We start from the raw sequence: 26494 nt of genomic DNA on the forward strand, positions 1-26494 counted from the left end.
TATATCTTACACATTTTTCGGTTATTTGTTTTATGAAACTTTTTCAGCACTTTTCTGTCTCCAACTTTTTACAACGTATAAACGCATAAATATTAATAGCATATATTTATCATTTTGATATATGTATATACGTATATACAATATATATACATGTCTCTCATGCTTCTTTTTTATGTGATTATTTTCACAGTATAATTTCTCGTCAAATTATCGTTACTCAATCACTTTGTCAATCTCATTAATCTCAATCATGTTCGATTTCTTATCGCGCAAACAGCGTAATATCACGTCCTTCCGCGTTTCGATTGCAATCGCAGTCGATGCAGTTATTGCACGAATTTATAGCGACAAGCATCTCCTCCTTGAAGTCGTCGTCATTGTCGACGTTGTAGTCGTTGTGACAAACACGCCGAAGAGGGGATAGGGTTAAGGGACCAAACGGGTTGATTCTCCTCTGAGGGGACTTCCCAGTTATCGTCCGGTTTTTCGTTTAAAAGCAGACGGCAACACGATGGCTACCCAGTTTCATTTTTGACGCGCGCTGTAACAGTGTCAATCACTATGAGGTCATCTTCTTACCTCATCCGATTGTCCACGCTATGCGCCTTCGTACTCCTTCTCGAGTACGCGGTGCTCGCTATTCCCATTGACAACACGAATTTCATCAATGCAACCGGTAAGCCACTCGGGAATCAAAGGCTTCGGTATAAAGTATATCATATTCTCAAAATTAATTCTCCCTCGTCGAAGAAATTGCGTGACATCAATGGTAATATTGTGGAAGACCGTGCAATTAGATCGTGTATTTATAAGAAAATTTATAATAAATATGATAAATTTAAAGAGCAATCTTTATTGTGTTACTTATAATTAAAATAAATATTAAATAATCTACAGCAGAATATAAAACTTTTCCTAATACTATTATTCGCTCTTGCGATTTTTTATATCAAACCTTTAATGGTTCTCTTTTGATTGCTCTTGTATGCGTAAATCGCAGAATCTCTCGAAAGGTGTCTCATACTTTTTCTATCCAATAAGAATAAGAAGTGCTTGCTTTTTTACATATATTTTTTTTATGTGCATTAATTTTTTTAATAAAAAGGTATTGCGAATCCGCAAATATCCACGCCGAATTAATTTTTATTTAACCTCGACAAAGCTCGACAAGTTCAAAGAGATTTGCAATCTTTCGAAGGCGTATACTCAACTATCATGCGTCACCTGCATGCAAATTAAAATGTTTAATCATCATAATGAAGTCCACGTTTAGATATGATAAGTATAATAAATGCACGGCTCACAGCTACGAAACTTTTGCTAAAAGTACCTACATTTGCAACGAAGCAGTGGCGTTAACGACTTAGTGACTGTCCGGTTTTCTAGCAACAGTGTTACAATGCTTAATATAAAATTAAAATGTTTAATTAAAAATTAAAACAGTTGTTTAAAAATAATACGCTAACATGATACAGTATCGGTTTGTGCGACTTCGTGAAAATGCATAATCGGCCATGCTAAAGTTCAAAAACCTGTTTACAGTGCTTCTATGAAAGAAAACCGTGTGTAACAGTTATATCTTTGAAGTGCGTTACAATATTTTCTGCAAAATTGTTCTGTTAAGTCGTATATCATGTCGATAAGTTGATTTGTGCGAGCGGACGTGCATCGAGAAAAAGTGAAATTGTTCGAGATAAAACATGCGTTACAGTAGCAACAAAGAACAATTATGCGCTCCTCGTGACAAGTGCGCTTCGATAATTAGTTAGTATTTTTCCAAAGTTTTTCCAAAGTCTGAGCCGAAATTATTTTACAACTCGGGAATCCGATCGGACAATCTATCACCGTATCTCAAGGACAAAATAATTTCTGCACGTTAGAAGTACATTTGCAGTTGCGCAACTAATTGCTAAAAACGTGCTGGCTAATTAGTTGACTCCAATTTATACCTGCGTGTTCTGCGCGACGATGCAGGAAAATCGTAATTTTTTAACATTATTATTATCAAGAATTCATAAAGCATTAAATAGTAATTACGCACGCTATATAGTTTACGTACGTTAAATCTTTCCATTGATCTTTTAAGACCGTCTAAGTCTTCGGAAAATTAATTTAATTCAAGAGTAATTTATTAAAAATAACGGATGGGTTTCCGGTTCTCCAGAATGCCCGAGAATCGTCAGCCGAAAGGAATGGAAAGCCAGGGAGCGTCGCTGTTACGAAATAATGCCAGTAAGACCTGTACCGTACGTGGTAGTCCATCACGGCGGTACAGATACATATTGTTACGATCAGGAGTCGTGCTCCGCGATCGTTAGAGCCTACCAAAACTTTCACATAGACGATCACAACTGGTGCGACATTGGCTATAGTTTCCTCATTGGCGAAGACGGCAACATCTACGAGGGTCGTGGTTGGGATGGCGTTGGCGCGCATGCACCTGGATACAACACCCAGAGCATCGGCATATGCGTCATAGGAAACTTTACCGGTAATTAAGACATTACAAACATGATTAATTATCGCTATACGTAGACTAAATAACGTTTCATCGAAAAAAAATTAATAATTTTTTTGTTGGAAAATCATTCTTAGTTACGCACCAGCCTCTTGCTACAATTAAGAGATATTAAATTGCATTGATCAAGGATTACTACTAAAAATTATTAGTATTATTACTCAAAAGTGCTATCTCAAGTTGACTTTACTTTAGAAAAATTCGTCTTTTTTTATGTAAAACAACATGCCTTGAAATATCGTATCACGAAAAAAACGTCTGCGTCAGAGGATTCATGCGTGACGCACATAAATGTATGATTTCGCAGGCCGTCTTCCGAATGCGGCTGCTCTAAAGGCGTTGAACGACCTGATAGCTTGCGGGGTTTCACTTGGCAAGATAAAGAACAACTACAACGTGATTGGTCATCGACAAGCGAAGGCGACGGAATGCCCTGGCACCAGCTTTTTTCACAAGTACGTAAAAAATCTTCCCGGTTGGACTGAGCATCCGAAACCTCGTAATTCCACTGACACGAAGCCAATAGTGCAAGAGGACGACACCGTATAGAGAATAACAGCAAATCGGACACTACTCTATAACGGAATTCTTAGGTCATTGTAAAATAGACCGCAATTACGATGAATCCTAAGTATAGAAGAAAGATTTGACGTAACAAAGGACTGTAAGTATCGCAAAATTATTTATTCTTATTAGAAAAGATACTTACAGTTTACAGTCGTATCCTACGTCAACCTGCCGCATATTTCGTTATCATTTTTTTTTTATTTATAAAAAGAGTTTGATAGATTCGCATGTGATTATATCAGTAGCTTCTAAAAATTCGCTTACGTTATTTGTTGTTAGTAAGCGAAGATTAATTTTATATTACGTATATATATAATAGTTTTTCCAGTATGTTAGATACCGAATATAACCGTTGTTTTACCTCTGCTATTAGGTATCATGACATTCTCGTTGTCATGAACGGTCGTTTAAATAAAAAAAAACGACTTTCTCCGTTTCGCGAAGGTAATTCCCCCGATGTACAAAATGACCCCGAATACTAAGACTTTCCGCGCTAACTTATACATATATGTATGTTACTACTTATATATGTAATAATAGTTAAGACGCCATCGATAAAACTGTCATTAGGTGAAAATGCAAAGTTTATGTATACGCAGTGTTTTAGACATATCGTTAAAAAATTCAAACGAGCTGTCCTAGAGAATATGTCACAAATATCTCTCACGCAAGTTCGACAAACGAGATCAATGCCACTGTCGCCTTAGTTCGCGTGCAAGCCGTACTTTTAGATGGCTATGCTCATTACAACGATATATGCTCTAAGGTCACGGTCTTCGAGTTTAATTAGCGACAATGGTGATCGAAATATCACGATGCTGCACACGATTATCTCTGACATAATTTTGCATGGATTACTCCGATAAAATCTTTTCAGGTACTCTGTTCCATAATGCATATAAATTACGATCGCGGATTTCATGGATATTGTTTAGTTAGCAAATATATATTGAAAATGTAAACGATAAGATTGTACATATGTCTTTCAAAAAAAAAAATGATTTTTCGATCGGTAAAACTGTTTTTTGCAAATTGCGAAAATTACATCTGAAAAACTGACCTGTTTACTGCATTTCTCAATCTCGCCAGCGCAACGCAGAAAACGACGAACTTTATCTCCTGATAGTAAATCTGAAAAAAAAAAAAAAAACGTCAATTTATTAATAAATCACGATGAATAATCATATCTTGGGAAGCCCTAAAAAACACTGTTTTGCCGAACACGTGAAATCGATAAGATAATAGATATCATGTGTAATGTAACATAATCGTAACGTCATTACCATATATTGTTTTTCGAGCAAAGGTCAGAGAGCTCGCAAGATATAAGAATCCCGAGTTACAGATTTGTGTAGTGCATTTCGTTGCTAACGTTAATCAAAGTTTCGATCAAAGTGCGAGCAAATAGAAATTTTGATATTACACATTTGTCAATATTAATTTTATGTACATCATAATATATGATTAGGTCAACATGTGCGATTAGCTCGTTAGTGTTCCTTAAGAGAGCCTGTTTTTTTTTAAGCAATACAAATGATTAGCGACATATGCTATCTCTTATTTATCGTTTTTATTCATATGCATTTAAAATATATATGTGATCGTTGCGTTGTTTCATATTTGTCATTAATTAATAATAGATAGTTTTGTATATATAATAGTATTTGTGTACAATAAAATAAATCTGTATTATAATACTATTACAATAATAAATAATTATATATATTGGATATATAATTATGTCAAATATTTAAGTTTTCCGTTACTAACCATTTCGAGATTTGTTGTTAATAAAAACGTTACCTAATTAATTATTTAATAAATTATTCTAATGGATTACAAAAATTTTGTCGTAATAGATGTAAATAAACATATATAAATCAATATTCCAATTAAATGATTTCCGCACTATTATCCATGCTAAAATTCCCGTTAGTTTGTTTCCCCCCTCCTCACTCGTAAATCAGATAAAAACTCGTAGGGAAGTCCCGTTTGGAAAGCACGTCAAATGTGCACGTATATGGGTACATATCTATCATAGGCCATGTGGACAGAGATCATGTCCCAGGAGCAATATCTTCAATCAAATGGTTATATATTACATGCCAAGTCGCATGCGGCATCAGTATCGTTTTGCAAGTCAAAATGTACATCGCGGCGACGACGACATTAATCTTCGCGACGGTCTACGTGACACTCGTCACCCAAGAGGCTGCTGCCAGTAATTCATTAAATATATTATTTATGCCGGGTGTTAAGCCGTGAATTTCGTCTTGTGCCTCCGTGGTCATCGAAATTTTTAGAGATATTTCTCTCACAGTTGCGTGTAAAAAGTGAAAGAATGTTTTGCGTAAACATATAGCAAAATTTTTATTCTTAGTTTCAAAGATAGTTAATATAAATTAATTTTTTATTTTACGTAATAGTAATTGCAAGTAATTGCGCGATAAGATATAAAATTATTGTAAAACTAAGTGCTATTGATAAATAAATTTTCTATTTTAACGGCTCTCTTCGTGTTTTCTTGATCAATCAGAACTTATTATACTATATACGATTCGTGAAAAATACTAATTGTTGCCGATTGAATGATTAATAATGTACTTGCGCAACAAGTGTCGTAGTTAAATCTATCTGCATAAAGCAAAATATTTACCGACATGACAAATTATTATGAAAATATCTCGTATCTAGAAAGATTTCCAAGATAATTGCTATCACAATGACATTATTTGCATTTCGAAAAATTTCTCCCTCAAACTAGAATACGATAAACACAAATAAAGATAATTTTGATAAAGCCTGATCTACAATGTGCTCTTTGCTTCCTGTTTTTTGCTCTTAACCTGTTTGCGACTATCCCGTATTTCGCAATTGCGTCGCGTAACGCGATGTTTTTTGTTCTCTGTCGCCCAAGATAAAAATTGACGAACTTCAGAAGAGACAAGAAACATCACGTTACGCGACGGAATTGCGAAATACGAGATAGTCGCAAAGAGATTAAGAGCAAAAAACAGAAAGCAAAGAGCACATTGTAGATCAGCCTTAATGTATGCGAGTGAGAAATGTTTTTACTCTTCGCTGTTTTTATAAATATTCTCTTATATTCTTATATTTTCGTGACAAATAAAAATTAGAGGCATGCATGTAATTATCCTATAATAATACTTATTTCAATCTTAGTATTCAGAGATTCAACTCGTGTTTGAGAAACAATATTGCTAGCCGAGTGATATAAAGTATTCTGTTCACGTAAAATATAAAGATGACATACATATAAAAAGCATGTGGACATATAATTGTTTGTATTCGTGCTCTAGAAAACAACAATTATATGCAATACAGTTTTATATTCAAAGTTCTATTAGTCTATTAAAATAACAATTTTTCTAAATTTACTTAAATAAATTAGATTTTAGAATTTAACTTTAATTAATTAATTTAATTAAAAGTTGCTATATTTTTACATTAAAGTATAATCATTGGTTTCTAATTTTAATTACTTTTTTTTAGATAGCCCAAACATCATTTCTAGAGCGCAATGGGGCGCTAGAGCACCGAAATCGCCAGCTTTAAATCTGAAATTAAACCCAGCGCCTTACGTGATTATTCATCATTCGACTGGCTCCCGTTGTGAAACTCAAGCTATATGTCAGTTAAAAGTGAGACAGTTCCAGGTAATTTACACCGTGCCTTTCTTCGCGCGTATACTTGGCGTGAGACACTACCGTGTCTCTTGATCAGAAAACAAAATTTTTTCTGGCCAACACATTTTTGAACAATTGAATTTACAATTCAATCACGCAATATTCTATATTATAACAAGTGTATTCTCTATTAAATAGAATCAACGCTCTATTAAATAGAATAGAATTTCTGCTTCTGTTTTTATTTTGTGTTTTAATAAATAATAAATTTTTAATGTGATACCTGCATATTACAAGTATCAAATTTTATTTCAAGAATGATCACATGAACAGAAGAAACTGGGCCGATATTGGCTATAATTTCCTAGTCGGTGAAGATGGAAACGTTTACGAGGGTCGCGGATGGGACAAGCAAGGCGCTCATTCTGTATCTTACAATAAGAAGAGTATCGGAATTTGCATCATTGGAGATTACAGTGGTAAGTAATATCAGAAATCACGGATTTGTTATTAGTGTTGTTTGTACGTAATGTGTATTTCTCTAACGTGCTTTCTTCTCATTAGACCGAACACCAAACGCAGCGGCGGTACAAGCAGTAACTAACTTGATCGCTCATGGAGTACAAAACCGTAAAATAAAGAATGATTACAAGCTTCTTGGGCATCTACAAACCTGGGCAACCAACTGTCCCGGAAACAGTCTTTACACAATGATAAAATCGTGGCCTAATTGGTCGGCAAATCCATAAATTAAGTATAAATTATAATTTTTACGTATAATGCATAATGACAACCTTTTTTATCAGTCGCGATCGAAATGATCGTAAACGTGATTTCGTAATCGATTGACAATTATACGGATATTTACGATGTTCGCAGCGTACTTAACTCCATAAACGTCAAAATTTTCGTCATCATTAATTTCATACTAGTGTATATCACTTTATCAAACTATAATTAATATGTAAATATTTGTAAAAATAAACCAAAGTCTTTGTTTATACATATAAAGAAATATGATTTAATTCAATTCCATTTTTACCAGCATATCTTAATATAAAATATTAATTAATAACAGTATTATTGGCGATTAACAATCAAATACATAATTTTTATGTGATTATTATACATGGACAGTAACAAGGCCATTAAGGTAGGTATCATAAGTATCCTCCTCGGTCCTGACACAAATTTCCAATCTCGAGAAATCGAGTGCGACATCATTGATTTCGTAATCAATCTGGTCCCTTATCTGAGATGAAATAAATTATTTAATTCTTTATATTCTCAATATGGATAAATATCTCAATACTGAGTTTAACACTCTTGAAGATATAGAGTAGCAAAACGTGATATGATTACGCACCTGCAGGTGAATTTGTCTGCCGAATTGCTCATTCAACTTTTCTATGCACACTTTCGTTCCATACGGAATACCAGACCTCAAATTACCGGCGACGGTGACGTAACGAGCGCGACCGTCAAGGTAATCCTAAAACGGATTTTAACATAGTAGAAAGAATAGTCCGCAAATCATTTTTGCATCCACACTACGTCTGTCATAACTACGAACCTGGAGAGTATTCAACATTTTTCCTTGGTCGTCTAGGTGATTACGTTTATCGTCTGTCCCGAATACGGGATAATATGCGGAAAGAGACACGTTGTAGAAAGCATGTCCCATACATTTCAAGTCCGTCCTGTTCAAGCTGCTGTCTGAAGTCAATTATGCTAATTGTAATGCCTTAAGTATTCGAGCAAAATTAAATATTTGAAAAATTTAATTGCTAAAAATAGGATTTCTTAGCGGTATGTCAAATTGTTAAGAGTAAAGTTGCTTACCAGTAGCGAGAACCGTGGAAAACAGAAAAAGGACGAAAATCGCAAACATTTTCGTAATCGAATAACGCAACTCGTAACGATCTCGCGGCAATAATCGTTCTGACCGCCGAATGACCAAGTCCTCTTTTTAAAGCTGACCCACCTTGATACAACGGCGAGCGGAATTTGCTAACGCTTGACAATTTACTCAATCGCTTCCGAATACATTCTAATAAATAAAAGGAATCGAAATCACCGTGCACAGCATATATACTGTCCTCCTATGTAAATTGTCCATCACATAATGGATCATGTCGCACATAATAGCCAGCAATACGAAACACTTCCTTACGCAACACATAATTATAGTTCATCTGCTCTAAATTTCAATATGTCTGAACGGGATCGATTATTTGTACTACGTTAAAAGACGATTATCGTATAATAAAAATAAAATTACATTGTGCTCGCACACATTACGTTATAAATTATAGATTATTGTTTTATCAATACATCTCATGGCTTTCTATGATGTCAGGAATATTTCATAAAAATATATTTACGCATGCGTAACGTCTTTTTTGCGAGGTTCTGAACGTGGAACAATAAATGTTCGGCTATCCAGATGGGCCATTAAAAAGTTTGATTATCGCTTCCATGGCGGCATTATGGCACCGAAGCTACTTTCGAGCTATACCCTCGTAAATAATATAAGACTTGAGTTAACAGGACACGTGGAACACTATGCATCGTCAGTCTTATGAAGTTGCTCGTAGCTTACGAACGCGTTTTACTTCGTTCCGAGATAAAAGGTGTTGTTATGTAATACGATGAATCAGGGAGACGTTTTCGATACAGTGGCGAATTAAGCAGAGTGCTATCAATCATCGACGTTCCATTAAGAAACGAGAATGGGGTTTTTCTTTAAATAATACGCGAAGCGAGACATATTTGTCCCCGATATTGTAAAAGCAACTTCGATATTATCTTATTTCTCTTGGAGGTGTGATCAAAAAGGTGATTGTCGTAGTTTTAAATTGTTATAGTTTTAGAACTATACAGCACATATACCTACATTGTTGTATGATACGTACATTTTTCTGCTTTTTATTTTATCATTACAAATTTAATCTAGTTTGTTATGTTAAAATATAAGTTAGTACACTGGTGTCACCGTCTGGTGTCACAAGCTTTTCAATCTTTCAATTGTCTTTACTATAATTTACTGCATGTTTCAACAAAAGTAAAATCAGTTGAAGAGTTCGCGCGACACCGGAGATACCTAAGCCGTAGCATGATCGATGTGTCATTGCACCGTACCCACTAACATCGATTGCGACACTGTGATACGAGAGCAAATAAGTAAGACTAGAAAATAATGTAAGATATAAAAACGGAGAATTGGATACGAAATTAGAACGCGACGAAATATGATAGTTCGATAGTCGTTTCCTTAATAGTCGACCATTCTGTCAGGGTTACTGCGACAGCGCCGATGAATGAGAGATAAAAGTCATCCCTGAAAGTTTTCTTTCACGAAGATATCGACTAAAGTTATTTTCGTGTCAAACAACGTTGCTCGATTAACAAAAAACACATCTCGTAATGAATTCGTTTCTGCATTATTTCATCACGTCAGACACTGCAATATCAATTACTATTGTGAAATATCGCAAGTTTGTTTCATTTAGCCTTAATTATGCACTAACGCGTATTACTGTGAAAAAAATATCAGTTTTATCAAGGGAATATTCATTCTCTTGTCCTTGCCGCTCATTTTTATTAATGTCAACGCGTATCATCTGTGTAATGGGATTACTCTATTTGATTAGCAGTTTATCACATGAAGAATGAGTTTGACTAAAGCAAATCTGTAATGCGTTTTAATATTAGTAATTATTTATCTTTCTGAATCCACTGTTTTCTTTTCTTTTAGTGTTTATTAATCAAGATAAAGATGTAATACTGATTGCTAAGAAATTATAACGTGATGGAAACGCTTAGAATACTCTTTATTTTATCAAATTCTCATATTCTAAGTTTCACGACGGTGTTTCTATTATTATGACATAATTTATAGTTACTGTGACACGCAGTTATTGACGCAGCAGGGACAGATAAACACATGGCGCATCGCTTATTCCGTTTTACGAGACGATCGACCGCAGTGCTAGTCTCGGGTAAAAGAATGCCATTCTGTCGAAATAAATCAACAATGACTGTCAAAGCAATTTTAGCATAAATTCTTGATTGACCTTAATTTTTTATTCATTCGTCCGAATTGGACGCGAGGACGAATACAAGGGATCCTCCTTAAAAACCCTTCAGAACAGCACAAGCTTTTCGCAAAACGCAGGTTCGCACAGGTGGCGTCGTGACGCCGAGCGTCGGCTTCATTCGACGCGCGACGCTTCCTCGTGTCGCAGCGTCGCGACGCTCGTGTGTCATATCTCTTTAGAACGCGCTGCTACGCACGTTGTTTGATCCGCACGGTCCGTATGATCGACGCAGAAATGCTGGTCACAAAGCCGGAGCGAAACAAAGCCGATCAGGTACCGTTTTTCTTTTGATGCACTGCCGCATTAAAGCACTGCGGATTGGATTTAATGGGTTTTATCCATCAATCCGTATATTTTTTAACGATCATTAAAACGAGAAATATCTTCCTTACGTGTGCTTTAGCGCAAATATCCAAAAGTTTCAACATTGAAAGCTTAATGTGATCGAATCTATCTGGTTGGTTAGCTTTAATTTTTAAATCTACACCATGTCTATGATCTACACGCATATCAAGGGTTGCAAAATCATATTGATTGTTTTCGCGACATTCGTAATTGAAATTTGAAAGGCACAATTTAATTTCTATTTATCCCACACTTAATCTGTTTAGATTTAAAAAATAGATGCATGAGTATAGTTTGTATCGCAAGAGTATAAAATGACGTCATGCACAGAAAAAAAAGAAATGTTAAATCAAGTCTTATATACTCGTATATACGCAACAATCTATAATCTTGAAATACATATATAGTTCAACCAAGAAAAACAAGTTGAAATTTTTATAAGAAGATTATAGATTGTTGCGTATGTACGGAGTATATAAGTTTTGTTTTGACACTTCTTTTTTTCTGCGTATGCTAATTAACGTTAATGATTGTGTCTGTTTTACAAAGATACGTGGAACTTGTTTCGGACTCATACATAAAATCACGTGAAAAGTTTTATTCATTATCCTGCGAACGCTAATCAAGCCACATGTTATAAAATAAAAAATATATACTTAAATCCAAAAATTATCAATCTAATTTTTATAATCATAATATACTTGAAATAATATTTCATATAAAAATTATTTAAAACGTGATTGTATAGAATGCTGAAAAACGTATTCACTCATACTTAAGAATATATCATATTCGTCAAAAAAAGTAGAAATTATTTATCAATGTTTAAAATAATAAAAACGCGTGTAATTAAAAAAAAAATAGATGATAATTTAATAGATGAATATGCAAATAAAAATGCAAATGGAAACACATAAATCACTGTGTAGAGAGAGAGAGAGAGAGAGAATCCACGATAGTTTACATTCTATTCCACTATTGAATTCCACGCATTGGCATTGAATAAATAGAAACAGGGAATTCACCGATTGCTTTCGCAAGAGGGAAAGTCCAAGGATGTTCCGGATATACGGAACGCGTTTACGGTATTGAGTGAATAGCCAACTAGATCCAGTACGATAGTGCATAATGAAATCATTATCGTGATGTAATAGCCGAAATCACATCGCAGTATAATGCGCTCTTTTGCGATATAGCGAGAATAATTTGTATAATTATGCTTCAATAATTGAAAAGAATCTGTCGGAATATAATCTCTCGACAAATTACATATTGAGGTTCTCTGACTACATAAAGCATGTCTATTCGCGCTTTCGACTAATATCACGTTTCGCGTGTCATGAATATCGCTATTATATTCTGACCCGCCAATCATCCATAAAGCACTATGAATATGCAAGCGAAAATCTGTTTGAATGCCGCAGAACATGCGAATCAATAACGAAGAGGAACCAGCAACAATGAAATGTTTGTTAATCTGTCTGCTGACCCTTTATAAATTATAAAACATATTAAAAAACTTTTACGCTCATTTCCATTATCAACAATAAATGCAATTACACATTTTATAAAGGATAGAATGTGTGCCTGCAAGAATTATTACTTTTACAAATTAACTATGTCATGATTATTCTATACTCATAACATTCATCTTCTAAATTTTGGAATTGTCATTCTGTTGCAGAGGCTCAAATGCATTCGGCCGTAAAAAATTGGTTGCATCGTGGCGAACTCGAGAAACTCGAAAATGTCGTATTGGAGGGTCGGGGCACTCGCTTGTTAGGCGAACAATCGCAGGATCTTAGAACTCGTGTCTTCCTGAAGGGACTCCCGAACTATTTGGTAAATAATTCATAATGATTTAGACAAGATTTAAAAACAGCCACCAAACTTTACCTGAAAAACTGCTTTCAGACTAAGAAAATTTCGTTAAAAGAGAACGTATCAGTAAAAATTAATCGTTTGATTTGTTTTAGACGAAGATTTCTCAAGTGCACGATGCTGTTGCACGTGGCTCGTTAGCTGAAACGCAGAAAATAATATCTGAGGAGTCGAAGAAAAAGTTGGCGATCGCGAAGGATTTATGTGGGGTACCCTTGATACACAAAGCGGTCTACTACGATCAACCTGAGATCGTTGCTTGGCTCATAGAAAATTACCCTATTACGCCACAACAGAAAGATAGAGTACGTCACTTTCCTTTAACATTGCTATCTATAAACGTAAAAACAAATAAGAAACAAAACCTAAGAAACTACTGTGTCTATATTCGATCGATTTCAGTCAAAGAATCTTAAACATCAACTAATAATAAAAAACATGTTTAACAGCCATTTTTATGACCGTAAAACTAATCCAGCGAACCTCTCTCTTTTTAAATGGCTATGTTCCGAAAATAATGATTGCCTTAATCTGCTAATTTATTCAAGGACCTTAACGAGCATAAACTTCGATTGGCGATATCTTCTATAATTCACAAGGTTCGCGAGGCCTATTTTCACGACAGAATCGTGTCGCAACGCAGCGTTTGTCAACTCATTCGAGAAGAAGCTCCTAATAATCGAATACCTTCTTTTCTTTAGCAAAACGTTGGTCCCGCATCGCGTGACGCTGATAATAACAAAGTGTAAACCACCTGTTCTTTCCTCGCCAGCCATCAGCTTACACACGAATACAAATGAAATAATTCTAATCCAGCATATATCAACGTACATTTCTTTTCGACACCCTTGCCTTTCGTCGAAGACATAAATCTCGAAAATCTAAATCCATTTATGATTAGTCGATCATATTTCATATACGAAATTCTTCATTGTTTAGGAGGGACGAACAGCTTTGCATTACTGCTGCGCGTGTAAAGATCCCGATTCGATTTGGGATCTTCTCATAGAAGGCGGATGTGATGCTAGTATATGTGACAAAAAAGGAAACCCGGCCTCTTATTACCTAGAACACCCCGCGGATATTGAATTACCCGAAGTGCAAGAGATGACGACTCGACGAAGGAAAAGTACTGGAAAAGATAGTGAGTATCGTTATTCTTATTTCAAGAGATAAAAATATTTGATATATTCGTGATATAAAGAAAAGTATATTCTTCTTTTCCTCTACACACATCACGCGAGATATACATCACGATATTTTCCTTTTCTAACAATAAGAATCGAGTAGATAAGTAAAGTACTTTAACGAAGTAAAAGCCGTCTTGTATTGTCAAATGATATACATACTGTATCCTCACTTCAATACCGCAAATAAGCGTGTTTAAATATTACATTAATTTCGCTAGTTTGCCAGCAAGTCGTTAAAACAATTTCGAGGAAACATCGCGAACGATTCGACGGGCAACCTTGTGACCGGCGGCATACTATAGTGTTTTTTGCCTGTTTCCTATATTCGCGGATATAGATTCTTCGCCTTATACCCTACATATCCGTTTCTAATGACCGTGAAGAATCGATAGCACATAAATTCGTAAGGCAAGGCTAACTGCGGCGCTCGATATAGAAACACGATCGAAACGAAAAATTACAGACGCGATAATTTTTGTATTCGTCTTCACGTGTCTTAAATATTTATCGCTGACGCAAATATACAGATTAAATTACAATGTAAGATAATTATGAAAAGGGAAGGAACGACTTTTCCGCTCGTTAAATGACTTCGCGTACGTAAATAGCTCGTGGATCAACCTATCGTTGTAACAAAGGCCGAGTTCTAATTTAGTCAATGATAAGAACTCATCTTCCATTCTTCGATCGTACCCACCATGCTAGCAATTACGTTCGAGAATTGAAGTCAAAGCAATTTCCTGTAAATATACATTCCAACGATCGTCTTCTTCTCTTACGCGATTATACATAAGAAATTCTTACTAGGTTGCTCGCGATAGACAATTTATAGCTAAAATTACTTGCTGTTTGAATAATAAATAATAATAAAATAAATGAAAAATAATCTTTCGCTAGTTAGCGTTACATTGTGCGTAAAAACAATTCAGTGGATAATTATTCTTCCTTTTGCTATAAAATCAGAGATTTGTTGCCTAGTCCAATTAGAACTACTCATTAAATCATTATATTTTGTCACAAAAAATAGACTGTCATCTCATCGTTTTCGTATTTGCTCGTTCAGTCATTGAACCATCGTGGCAATAATAATTTATTATAGAAACTCCAAAGTGTGACAGGTAAAGAGTTGTAAATAAGCACAAGAGTTAGCATAATACTAGTTCTCTTTAGCGGGTAGTAACACAACGTCTATATTCACTGTATGCGCATACGGAAACATGTCAGTAATATAAAAAACTCCGTACATTGCTCCACTTCTTAGAAAATTTATTAACTGGCATTTGTGCTCGCCATTCGCGTATTCAAGACGATATAAAATATTCAATGTAGCGTGCATGTAACTATTATCGAAGGCGCGCATCGATAGATCGAACCAAATCACGTCTAATTTATTTAACGATAGGTATGCTTGAATGTAGCGAACAGAACTATTACGAATGTTATTTGAAGAGAATATACTGACTATCGACTTTCACATTTTAATTATGCAAGCAATCTTTGATACAAATATGACGTAACTATTTTTACGAAATTATGGATTACAACAAGATTAGATTTAAATTAAGTAAATCTGTTGAGAAGAATGTCATCAGTCTTTAAGGTCTCCAGTTCTATTTTCGAACGTTTTCGCGTGATAAAGAACACTCTAACAGAATTTGGGATTTCTCCGTCATGAAGAACATACATGTGCCACTCCGCAATTGTACCGGCATTTAATATTTTATTAAGCCATGGATTTCTTGTCTCGAGAATTATCAAATATTTAATGTCTTTGTAATAGTACGTAGAACTCGAAGAGTCATACCGTTCACAAGAAGGTACTTCGTAAAAACATCACTATGCAAATACAACAGTCATGAAAGACGGTCAAGCCATTTTATACCGTAATGTTATCGCAACGATTATGTGATTATTTATTTTTATTTTATTTTCTGTTTATTGTTCAGTTATTCAAATAAAAATCAATTTAATATAATTACATCTAAGTCAAGTAAATATTGTCTAAATCGTTGTCTTTCTTCATGGTCAGGTGGTATGGATTTTAAACCTTCCAATGTCAGGATATGGATACACAACAAAGACATCGGAAAATTACAGCAGGTGTTATGGGAGGGACACGGATCCAAACTTCGATGCGAGACCAGCAACAATCCGCGAATAAGAAAATTCCTAGAGGCCGTGCCCTTTATTATGGTACGTCAACAGATGATAAAATGATTACATATATTTTCTAATTATTTTTTTTATTTATAAAATTAAAAATATTAATATCGCAATAGCTAAAAAATTATCAAATTTTATTATTTCGGCAGGGTACAATAAAAGATATCCACGCGATGGTCATTAATAACGATTTAGAGGGTCTCAAGAAGAAATTGGATGAACCTATTTCGCCCATTGTTTTGTCAGGCAAGGACGGCAACGGCTTAAATACCCTACACAAGGTAAACTCTCTCGACGAAAGTCCAAAATAAATTTTTTTTCAACTGCTAAAAGTCGAGGCAAGAAAAATCCCTCCTATCTTTTTCATCGCAAGGCTGCTGGTTTGGGATACACGGACGTCGCGCGTGAAATTCTCGAAAGACATCCCGCAACGGTAACAGCTCAGGACAACGAAGGAAAAACTCCGTTGCATTATGCAGCTGCGATTAAGGACGACGGCGTCATGTATGATCTCCTGACAGAGTACGGAGCCGACGAAAGTAAACTGGATAATGTAAGTACTAGTCGGCTACTTGTAATTGAAAGAAGAAGATAATTAATTGATAAGATACCGCCATAATTATATCCAATAAATTTTGCTGCTAATCAGAGACAAAAGGCGCCCGCATTTTACAAGAATCGCCCTTCGGACGTAGACCTGTCGAATTTGTCATTGATACCGGAAGCGCCCCGAGTTTCCGATACTTATCCGAAAAGTTGGGACTGGAGAATCTTGGACGCAGGGCAAACTATGCGAGGCATGAAAAAGGTTAGCAGTGACGATAGCGCTTTCGGTAGCGCCGAATCCACAATGAAGGATTCGGACGGCTCGAACGAGAAGGTATATTTGTCATTGTTGTCTAAGATATATGCACGACATTCTGCCTGTCTTAGCTTGAATTTGATATATTTATTATTGTATGATACACGTTTTCGTATTGAGTAATAATTATTTAGTGCACCATTAAATCACGCGTAGCCGGACATAGAATGGCATCCCGGTCGAAATGTAGTGTCGTAGTCGGAATGAGTAGTCAGTATGAGTAGAGAATTTCTTTTTTTTTCCTCCTTCAACACGAGGAGGGGGGGAGAGTTTCCCGTTCGTAATTCCAGGTCAATGATATGATGGATTATTTGATGGGAGATTTGGTGGAACAGAAAGTCGACGATGAGCAACAAGAGAACGAAGAAGCCGAGACTCCAAATGGAGACGAGGAGGAAGCACAGAATGTAGACGAGGAGAAAGCACAGAATGGAGATGAAGATGAGGCGAACGACGGGGGAGACGAAAACGAAGCCGCAGAAAATAACGAGGATGATGCCACGAATGAATGAAGGGGAGCAAGAGGAGAAGGCATCATCAGACGATGATGTGGTAACTGGACCTGTCGCGGAGCCAACGAAGGACGAGGAAGATGGGCCTGAGGCCGCCGTTAATGAGGACGGTATCTACGAAGAAGTCCCGAAGATCGAGGAAACTGCTGCCGATAACGAAACCGCCATCGAACACGATGAAAGAAACGAGCCTAGCACCGGCGATTCCGGCGTCGACGATCCTACGCAAGACGAGGAGCAGGTATTGTCTTAATTAAATTATCACGATCACTGCACTGCGCCTTGTATAATACAAAGAAGAAGCCGGGATATATCAATCTATGTCCGTCCCTGGGATTACAACATTATGTAAAAATTATGTATAATAATGTAATAGTAATTACATTCAATAAATTCAATAATAATACTTTTTAAATTGAGAAAAAATTTGCCGTTCACTTCCTTCAGTAAAGTGAAGAAAATAAATTCTTATGATTTCTCAGACAAAAAAGTCTATTTGTAAGACTCGAGTTGCCAGCGAGAGCTACTAAATGTTTTTTTTAGACGGACACCTTGTGTGCTATACACACATACGTATAGAGTATACGTAGACGCGGCAAGAGACATACGATCGATTCGCATGTAGGATTCCCACATGCGATTAATATCTCCTATCGATCGTCTATGTGTCTTTTAGCCGTGCGCATGATTTTGTACCTGAATGTAACAGCAGGTCATCGTTGGCGAGCACAAGGAGCCCGCGGAGGTAGAATTGACTGAGGGTAGCATGGCCCGGGATTCAGAAGTGGAGGGTCTGCTGGAGAACGGTAATATGGAACAATTAGCAGCTCTCGTTCTCAGCGGCGAAGGCCGACGACTAGTCGGACGACAGACCGGAAATCCTGAACTCCAGGCTTTCATCGACAACGTTCCGGCTTACATGGTATGTCATTGCTACGCGATAACAGAACGCAAGAATGGAACATAGACACGTATAATATATTTATGTATAAAATATATTGTTCCGTAATATAAGGGAAAAATCCATGCCGTGCACATAGCAGCGCGAGAGGGGAATCTTCGCGATCTGCAAAGCGCATTGGATCGGCGCAAATTCGCGATAGCGCGTGACGAATCGTCGCCTCACGGTGCAACGCCATTGCACGTGGCCGTTGTCTTCGGAAATACCGCTGTCATCAGGTATTTAATTAACTTATTTATCACGTCACAAGGCTGACTTTTAAAAGTTGCAGATAGATTATAATAGAAAAAAATTGCGCCGCGCATTTATAATCTATACACTGCAACTTTTAAAAGTCAGTAGCTTGTTGTTCTATAGTAAAAAAGATACTGATAAAAATATTAAAGGAAGTATTCAATAATGTCGTCTATATAATCAACCGATTGCCGTCGATACTAGCTCATGATTTATCCCAACCATATCACGATAGATTTTTGTTCGAATGACAGGCTATAAACCGGCACTATCAACTCACGCCATTCGGTTGAATATTTTATACCTGATTTAGGTACCTGGCAGGCAGGTTTCCAGAAACCGCCAACGCAATCGACCTCGACGGACGTACTCCGTTGCATTACGCGGCAACGCTCGCGGACAACGGTCATTATTACAATCTTTTGCTACACCTGGGTGCCAATCCTTTAGTAGAGGATAATGTGAGTGCTATTATAATATTTTACTGCGATCTTTATTATTATCGCAATTCTGCGATCACGAATAGAATCAAATTCAATTTTATGCCTTCCGACTAAATAATGGAATTTTAAAACAAAGTTTGAATTCTAAAAAAGACAAGTTAATTTAATGCTAATAAGTACACGCATAATTCTCTCACAAATTAACTATTCCATTGCAAGCGAAGTGTCCATAAAACTTTATCTTTTGTCATGTAGTTCGAACAAAAGGCGGATTATTACAAGCAAAATCAAAGCGATCTGTCGCACAAAAAGCTTCTTCGAGATTTCGGGGCTAGCGAGAAGCTCGCCGACGAAATGTTGACGGATAAAGGTATTTCTTGATTTGAGACATTTTAAAGCACCATCGACAATATACATATTAAAAAAATCGTGACATAAACCGTCCGGGCACTCCTTCTCGTGATATCACTCTTCATGTTTTATGTTCGAAAAGATGGTTCTGATTGAAAGTTAAAATCTCATAAAGATCTTCGACAACGTCGCACTTGGCACGAATATTCTATGTGTCGCGATTTCGTGAAGTATCTATTAACTGTTTCCCGCTCGCACACAAAAACATTGTTAATTCAATTATTTTATAACATCCAGTTTCGTACACGAACGATTTATATCTTTCTAGACAAGCGCAATCAGATCATCCCTCAAACACCGCGTAAGAATACTAAGAATCGTAGTCGAAATACTTGGTGAAAGCACAAGTGTTACTGACTTTCTGATTTTGTGGATTGATTTGACACTTTGCTCAATTATTTTCATAATAGCATGTGATCAAGTCAACATTTTGACACCTCAGCGCGTTGATCGAGCTAAGGTGTGAAATATAAATTCGCTACATATGCTTTTATTCCAAGTCCAATACATTAGTTATATAATTATTGTAAGATCAAGAAAAATTGAATTCTAATTGTAAGGCGATTTAGTTATTTCACAATTCCATCATAATGAAATAAAATTCTTGATCTCGCAATAGTTATCCTTTAGAACTTTTCAACATTTTAAATGTGCAAAAGATCATTATCATGTCTTCACTTTTTCAAGTAAAATATTTCATTTAAAATTCAATTTTCCAACATTCGCTCTTTGATAATTGTTACTAACATTATCGCGAAATTTGCTTATTCGCTTTTTCTCGTCAACCTATATCTCTCAACGCCGATGGTTGTTAACCCGGCTATTCTTTCAATCGCCGCTGCTACTGATTCGGCCGAAATCTACAGTACCCGGAGGTGATATCTACTCGGCTCGGCGGGATGTGAGCGAGCCCGAGATCCTGGCCACCCTGGAACGATGTTTCCGATTGCTGGTGGGCAACCGACGATTGTCGATACCGAAGACACCGTCGAACGCCGGTACACTAGTCGCTCGTTGCCTGAGACAGCCCGTATTCGATTTGATCAAGCACCGTGTGACTCGCATGGATCACAATTTCTTTGACGTGATCTGGCCTGCTCTGAAAAGGTACGGTACCGTCACGGGCAACAGCAGCAAGATCAACAGCGCCCGCTCGAGCATCAGCAGTGTCGCGGACGAGGATCACGGTTACGGCGTGGTCGCGCCCGACTTCGAGAGTTACGTCGTCTTCACGGAGTTCTTCGATCCCTTCATTCGGGAGCTGCACTGCGTAACCGCGAGCGGCGACCTACCCGATCACCCACCACCACGTTTCTTCAACATCAACAACGAAGATGGCGAGGAGGCCCCGCCGGATGAAGCGATCGTTATCGCGATCGAACAATATGATTTAGACCCGACCGCCAAATTTATCCAAGCCGGTATTTTAGAGTGCACTCGGAACCTACTTAATTACAGCCTGCCATTGACTTTGACGGTCAATCAACTGGAAGAGGTCGAAAGGGAAATCACCAATCAGCTAATGAGCCCAGAGATAACTGACCTGTTGGCGGAAGGCAGCAGCGAGGACGAGGCCGGCACGTATTTCACGCTCAGCGAAATTCTCGATCAACCCAGCCGAATACGGGCGCAATTGGCGGCAGCCGGTCTACTGCTGCCGATCACAGAATTCGAGCCGAACGACGACCGGCGTCTTCACGGCAAGCACTGGCCTTACGGGCGCGGTGTGTACGTCACCACCGCTGGCGATCTCGCCGCGTGGGTAAACATTCAGGATCACTTGAGGATTATTTGTCGTACCAACGAGAACCGGCCAGGCCTCGTTGGTCGGGCTTACGTCAGAGTAGCTAAACTGATGATGATATTCGACCAGAGGCTGATGTTTAAACGAAATCAGAAACTAGGTTTTCTGACCGCCCGCCCGCACACCCTCGGCAACACCATCAGATTCTGCTTCATTGTACGATTCCCTGAACTTTCGAAAACGCCTGATAATTTGCGGCACCTGTGCGTGGTGCGTGGCCTGAACGTGCGCGACACCGTGAAGAGCGATATGGTGAGAGTCAGCAATCAGCAATCGCTATCCATTACCGAACTGCAGACCCTCCAGGACTTCTGCAGAGCGGTGCATAACATCATCACACTAGAGAAAGAATTGTCGTTGAACAACTCGATGAAGATCGCCAATCTTATCACTGGCATATTTCGCAAGCGGGCGAACGCGTCGAGAAATATCAAGACACAGATGAATTGATAGTCACGATTACGGAGACAATATTAGATTTTAAGTTATTAAGGATGATCTGTAATATAATCATCTTCTGCCTGCTTCATAGACAAAATCGACAACCAACCAACAGTTTGTCAAGAACAAACTTGACAAAGTAGCCAAACGAGTAGTATCGAAAATAATTCGTATACAATGGTATTTTAAATAACTTATCAAAAAAATCGCTGCTCTGTCCTAGAGAATTTTGCGAAGCAAAAATTCTACTCAGACATATTTAAGCCTGAGAAGCGAAACGACTGATTCATCATTTACTAGATATTCCTGTTCGACATATAATGAATCACGATTATTAATTATGGTTATTAAGAACGTTCAATTTATTGACATTCTAGGCGATAATTTAATTCCTTATTTAACGACACTATATGACCGTTGTTCGCCTGTGAGAACCTTCGTTCTTTACCTTCTCTTAAGTCTTTCTATAAAAAAAACACTTACGCTTATTCATGGAAATCTTCTGTGATAATTATCAGCCAATGTTTCATCGTCAATTACTCTTCGCAGACTGAACTTTTTAAATAACGTTTAGGCTATAATGAGATTAATGAGCGAGAGGGAGAGAGAGAAATGCGTTGGAAAGATGTGTGAACGTTATTTTGTTTTCTCTCGTGCACCCAGCGTCTCTCTTACAAAACGCTAAATCATAATCATAGTCGCTCTATTAATTGGATTAACTGGCGACGAGAACGCAGGATTGCTGATTAGGTTAGTAAACGATCAGCATTATTGGTATAAACACGACACCGTTATCGCACAACGTTTCACAATCGTGCTTTGTAAATCTTTGTTCTTTCGAGATAATTCAGCAAATTTTAAAAATTATTTTTGTATAATGTAACATTGCTCGTATAAGCAACGATTTTACATAAATTCTCCTCGAAGATATGCAACGAAATAAACGTTTATACAACTCAAAGATTCGTAACTATTTTACAACCGTGAAGAAATATTTCGTTCCTTATGTATCTATAGATTCTCGTATTTATAATTCTAAGCATGACATTATTTTCATGTAAAGTCGAATATATTAAAATTCTTGACCGGATATTGGTGGCACAACAAGCTTAAAAAATGTTAAAGTCTTTTCAATAGCTTTTCTTTATCTAAATGTAATGCACGAGTCGATGTTCACACAAAATCAAAATGACGAAGCACACGTCTTTCCAACTCAGTGTTATTCGTTCTATATAAAATGGACCTATGTACCCTTCGTTTACTCTTATTCTAATTGTAAGCATCGCAATGTGAATTTGTTAATTAACAAATAAACCAATAGGCGTCTAAGTGTCAAATTGTATTTTTTATAAATATGTACAAGTATGTATACTCTATACATTTCTATTCCTATTTTGTATAATGTTGTGTTCAATAAAATATTCATTATAATAAAAGAGCAAAAAATAGAAATTGATATTCTACTCAATAGTAGAAAATTATCGATAAGACGGTAAAAAAAATTGACATTTATACGTCTGTTGATTGACAATTGCGCGCGATTGTAATTATTCATCATATTATACAAATAATCACCAATGCACTTTTTTCAGATATACAGCAAATCAACCGTATTTGTTATACAATTGTGCTTGCTTATGCTTTTGCACGTTAGACTTGAGCTTGTATACGTATTGTATATACTATATGTATACGTATACGTATAGTATTGTAAAAAGTAATATTAATTACCGTCACGTTTTGTCGAGTTGTTGTGTAATACACATAATTTTATAATATATTTTTGGTAAAATTGAAAACTATTATTGCATCAATGTAATAAATTCCTAAATCATAGAAGATAATTAAAATAAAATAAAAAACAAAGAATTACTTTGTCTGGAATTTTACTGAAACTTCATTAAAATTTACATATGCTGTATAGGAATGCAATAATTGTTTTCAGTAAGAAATAGATTGCATTAACTACGAATAACGTGCATGCTAGTTTAACAATATTAGTTTAACAGAATTTTTAATCAAAATAACATTTTAAAATCATTATCTGACAATCTAATGGATTTATTTTACAGATGATAGCGGAGTCGACATTCCAATATTTCGCTCGGAGGAAGGACGTTACTTAGCATCATGTAAGTACACAGTACGGTGTATTATATTCTTCATAGAAATCAATGTAACAAGACCATCTATATTTCAGCACTTGGTGATCCCTTAATTAAAGGATTAACAGAAGTTGCTAACGCACGTCCAAAAGATCCGATTGCATATCTCGCAACATATTTATATAACTTTGCTAGCAAGAATAAAGCCAATGAACAGGTATGTGTCTGAATGACAGAAGAATTGAACGCCGTGAAATATCATTGCTGTCGCATTAATATTGGACTGCTTCACGCTGATTTTCTTCACTCGACTTTTAGGAATCCGACGTTCTCATTATACCCGATCGCGAAGAGGAAAATTTGGGTAATGTCGAGAACCACGCGTTCGACGATGACGCCGGCTATCCCCGAAGCCCAGATTCGGACGTACCTGAATCCACATTTAGCAATCCTAATAGAGTACGTGAATAAAAATATAGCCCAACTTTCGTGGAACAAAACTTTTGAAATCGATGTTTCTTAGGACGAACATGGGCAAAGTATGATCCACTTCGCGGCGGTTCGTTCCTATTCGAAGGATGGGTTGTATCACCTGCTGCTGGAGACGCAGGTCAATGTCGGTTTCAGGGATGAATTGTATCGGACAGCCAGAGACGTTGCCGAACAGGCGAATATCCGAGAGAACGTCGAGGAGATCGATCGCTTCGTTGTTTATCTTGCGGCAAGAGGTAAGAAAAGAAAAAATACAAGCTATGCTCACATAAAAATTACGAGAACCTATACGAGTTCAATTCGATACGCAGGAGAGACTGAAAAGTTGGTCGAGCTTCTGCTCGAGGGTTACGATCATATTCTCGACGCCGAAGATGACGGCGTAAACATCATCGACGTGGCCGCGCAAAGACAGCACGAAGCCACTGTGCAATTTCTACAATCAATTCCTAATTACGTGGTAAGTAATGTATAATTAGCAATGAGAAATGACATACTGTTATTTTGTGTTACGACTTTTAACGCGATCGTCCGACATGTATTCCAGAATCAACGCGAAGAGGTACACGCTGCCATTCGGACCATCGACGAGGATCGTGCGAAGGAACTATTGAGTAAAACTAATGGGGGTGGGAAATTGCTGGCGGTTGGAAAGAACTCGATCGGCCGATGCGCCCTGCACATCGCCGTACTTCGAGAAGATGAAGGGCTCGTCAAGTTTATCGCAAAAATGTATCCGGAAACGTTACGCATCGGCGATAATGTATGAATCATTGAAAAGAGCACGCTCGCGTAATAAAAAGATAAAACTGGCTTAATACCACGAATTATAATCGGTTAGAGTAAATAACTGAGCAATGTAATTTTCTAACTATAAATGTTATTATGAATCATTAGCATTAACTAAGAAAATTACTGACTGTTGTGACCAAAATTATAACAAAAAAATACAAGAAATATTGTGCATTCATAAAATATAAAAATATTAATCTTTCTTGTTATAGTTGGAGAGAACGGCTCTTCATTACGCAATGGGCGTGCCGTCCGTGGAAGCCTTGAGTAACATATTGATCAAGGCGGGAGCAAAACGCATTGTTAAAGATCTGGTAAGGTCACGTATTTCTATCGAATAACTGATAAAATAAGGAACTAATTTTCTTGCCTTTCAGAAATCTCGACAGCCCTCATACTACTTCATGAATAAATCTGATATTGAGCGACTTCAAGAAGAAGAGAAATCCATGACTGCGTAAATCATAAAATTCTAAAATATTTTTGCACTCGTAATAATACAATCACACTTTAATATGTTCCTGCGTTCGATTGAAATGCGTATTGAGGGCCGACGATAGAGAAGAGAAACCGATATAAATAAAGATAACGCGTCAGATAATCTCCTGTTACGTATAAATTGTTTATGACGAAGATAGAATAAGTGTATTTCGAAGAATCTTAAAGCTCTTTCTATAATTTAAAAATCTATGTATTCTATGTTATATTTTATTGTATTTGTACATATACTAATCGTAAGAATATTTTGTGAAAAAAAATTTCATTGTCAGGGCTTGAACTAACTCTGGTCGGCCCCTGTTAAGAGAAGTACAAGTGTTAGTATAATATATGTCATCGAAAGTATACGAATTCATAAATTATATGAACCATGTCAAATGTCGAGACAGTTTAGTGCCTTATAAATAAATGTAATGAGACTGCAACACATATGTAGTATCATCATTTTACTCAATTGTATCAAGAATGTCGTTGTGAACGATAAAAGAATGGAAGAGAAAAGAAAGAAGAGAGAATTAGATTCAGGAT

General features: G+C 36.6%; 4 protein-coding genes across 6 annotated transcripts; 3 read left to right on the forward strand and 1 right to left on the reverse strand.

Annotated features, from left to right (window-relative positions):
- Positions 1-327: 327 nt before the first annotated feature.
- Positions 328-4235, forward strand: LOC139815620 (peptidoglycan recognition protein 1-like). 3 transcript variants are annotated; one of them, XM_071782644.1, is made up of 3 exons: positions 328-676; positions 2165-2491; positions 2826-4235. In XM_071782644.1, exons 1-3 carry the CDS (start codon positions 562-564, stop codon positions 3065-3067), a joined length of 684 nt encoding a protein of 227 aa, XP_071638745.1. In that variant the 5' UTR covers positions 328-561; the 3' UTR covers positions 3068-4235. The 3 variants fall into 3 exon arrangements, with proteins under 3 accessions (XP_071638745.1, XP_071638746.1, XP_071638747.1); XM_071782645.1 differs by lacking the exon at positions 328-676 and adding an exon at positions 975-1764; XM_071782646.1 differs by lacking the exon at positions 328-676 and adding an exon at positions 1797-1981.
- A 917-nt stretch (positions 4236-5152) lies between these two features.
- LOC139815622 (peptidoglycan-recognition protein SC2-like) lies at positions 5153-7747 on the forward strand. The gene is made up of 4 exons (XM_071782648.1): positions 5153-5306; positions 6599-6762; positions 7049-7211; positions 7297-7747. Exons 1-4 carry the CDS (start codon positions 5231-5233, stop codon positions 7479-7481), a joined length of 588 nt encoding a protein of 195 aa, XP_071638749.1. The 5' UTR covers positions 5153-5230; the 3' UTR covers positions 7482-7747.
- LOC139815623 (uncharacterized) lies at positions 7471-8741 on the reverse strand. The gene is made up of 4 exons (XM_071782649.1): positions 8575-8741; positions 8306-8448; positions 8099-8224; positions 7471-7984 (listed from the first exon to the last, which is right to left on the reverse strand). Exons 1-4 carry the CDS (start codon positions 8621-8623, stop codon positions 7856-7858), a joined length of 447 nt encoding a protein of 148 aa, XP_071638750.1. The 5' UTR covers positions 8624-8741; the 3' UTR covers positions 7471-7855.
- A 569-nt stretch (positions 8742-9310) lies between these two features.
- Positions 9311-26395, forward strand: LOC139815608 (uncharacterized). The gene is given in 22 exon segments (XM_071782624.1): positions 9311-9570; positions 12862-13019; positions 13154-13363; positions 13998-14202; positions 16278-16441; positions 16561-16692; positions 16785-16964; positions 17061-17291; positions 17564-17781; positions 17783-18026; positions 18495-18707; positions 18801-18964; positions 19294-19441; positions 19679-19793; positions 24152-24211; positions 24280-24401; positions 24503-24643; positions 24708-24912; positions 24988-25136; positions 25224-25439; positions 25681-25782; positions 25846-26395. Coding segments are annotated over 21 exon segments (3453 nt in total). The 5' UTR covers positions 9311-9570; positions 12862-12869; the 3' UTR covers positions 25930-26395.
- The last annotated feature ends 99 nt before the right edge of the window (positions 26396-26494 follow it).

The sequence above is a fragment of the Temnothorax longispinosus genome, chromosome 7, assembly GCF_030848805.1.
Source record: "Temnothorax longispinosus isolate EJ_2023e chromosome 7, Tlon_JGU_v1, whole genome shotgun sequence".
Lineage (NCBI taxonomy): Eukaryota > Metazoa > Arthropoda > Insecta > Hymenoptera > Formicidae > Temnothorax > Temnothorax longispinosus.

Excerpts from the sequence above, each read along its gene's own strand:
- LOC139815622 (XM_071782648.1), top strand. The coding sequence starts at position 5,231 with ATGTACATCGCGGCGACGACGACATTAATCTTCGCGACGGTCTACGTG. Across the intron at positions 6,763-7,048 it reads TAAAAGTGAGACAGTTCCAG|AATGATCACATGAACAGAAG; the intron begins GTAATTTACACC and ends TTTTATTTCAAG. Across the intron at positions 7,212-7,296 it reads CATCATTGGAGATTACAGTG|ACCGAACACCAAACGCAGCG; the intron begins GTAAGTAATATC and ends TCTTCTCATTAG.
- LOC139815623 (XM_071782649.1), bottom strand. The coding sequence starts at position 8,623 with ATGTTTGCGATTTTCGTCCTTTTTCTGTTTTCCACGGTTCTCGCTACT. Across the intron at positions 8,225-8,305 it reads AAATGTTGAATACTCTCCAG|GATTACCTTGACGGTCGCGC; the intron begins GTTCGTAGTTAT and ends AATCCGTTTTAG. Across the intron at positions 7,985-8,098 it reads GCAGACAAATTCACCTGCAG|ATAAGGGACCAGATTGATTA; the intron begins GTGCGTAATCAT and ends ATTTCATCTCAG.
- LOC139815620 (XM_071782644.1), top strand. The coding sequence starts at position 562 with ATGAGGTCATCTTCTTACCTCATCCGATTGTCCACGCTATGCGCCTTC. Across the intron at positions 677-2,164 it reads GAATTTCATCAATGCAACCG|AATGCCCGAGAATCGTCAGC; the intron begins GTAAGCCACTCG and ends CCGGTTCTCCAG. Across the intron at positions 2,492-2,825 it reads CGTCATAGGAAACTTTACCG|GCCGTCTTCCGAATGCGGCT; the intron begins GTAATTAAGACA and ends ATGATTTCGCAG.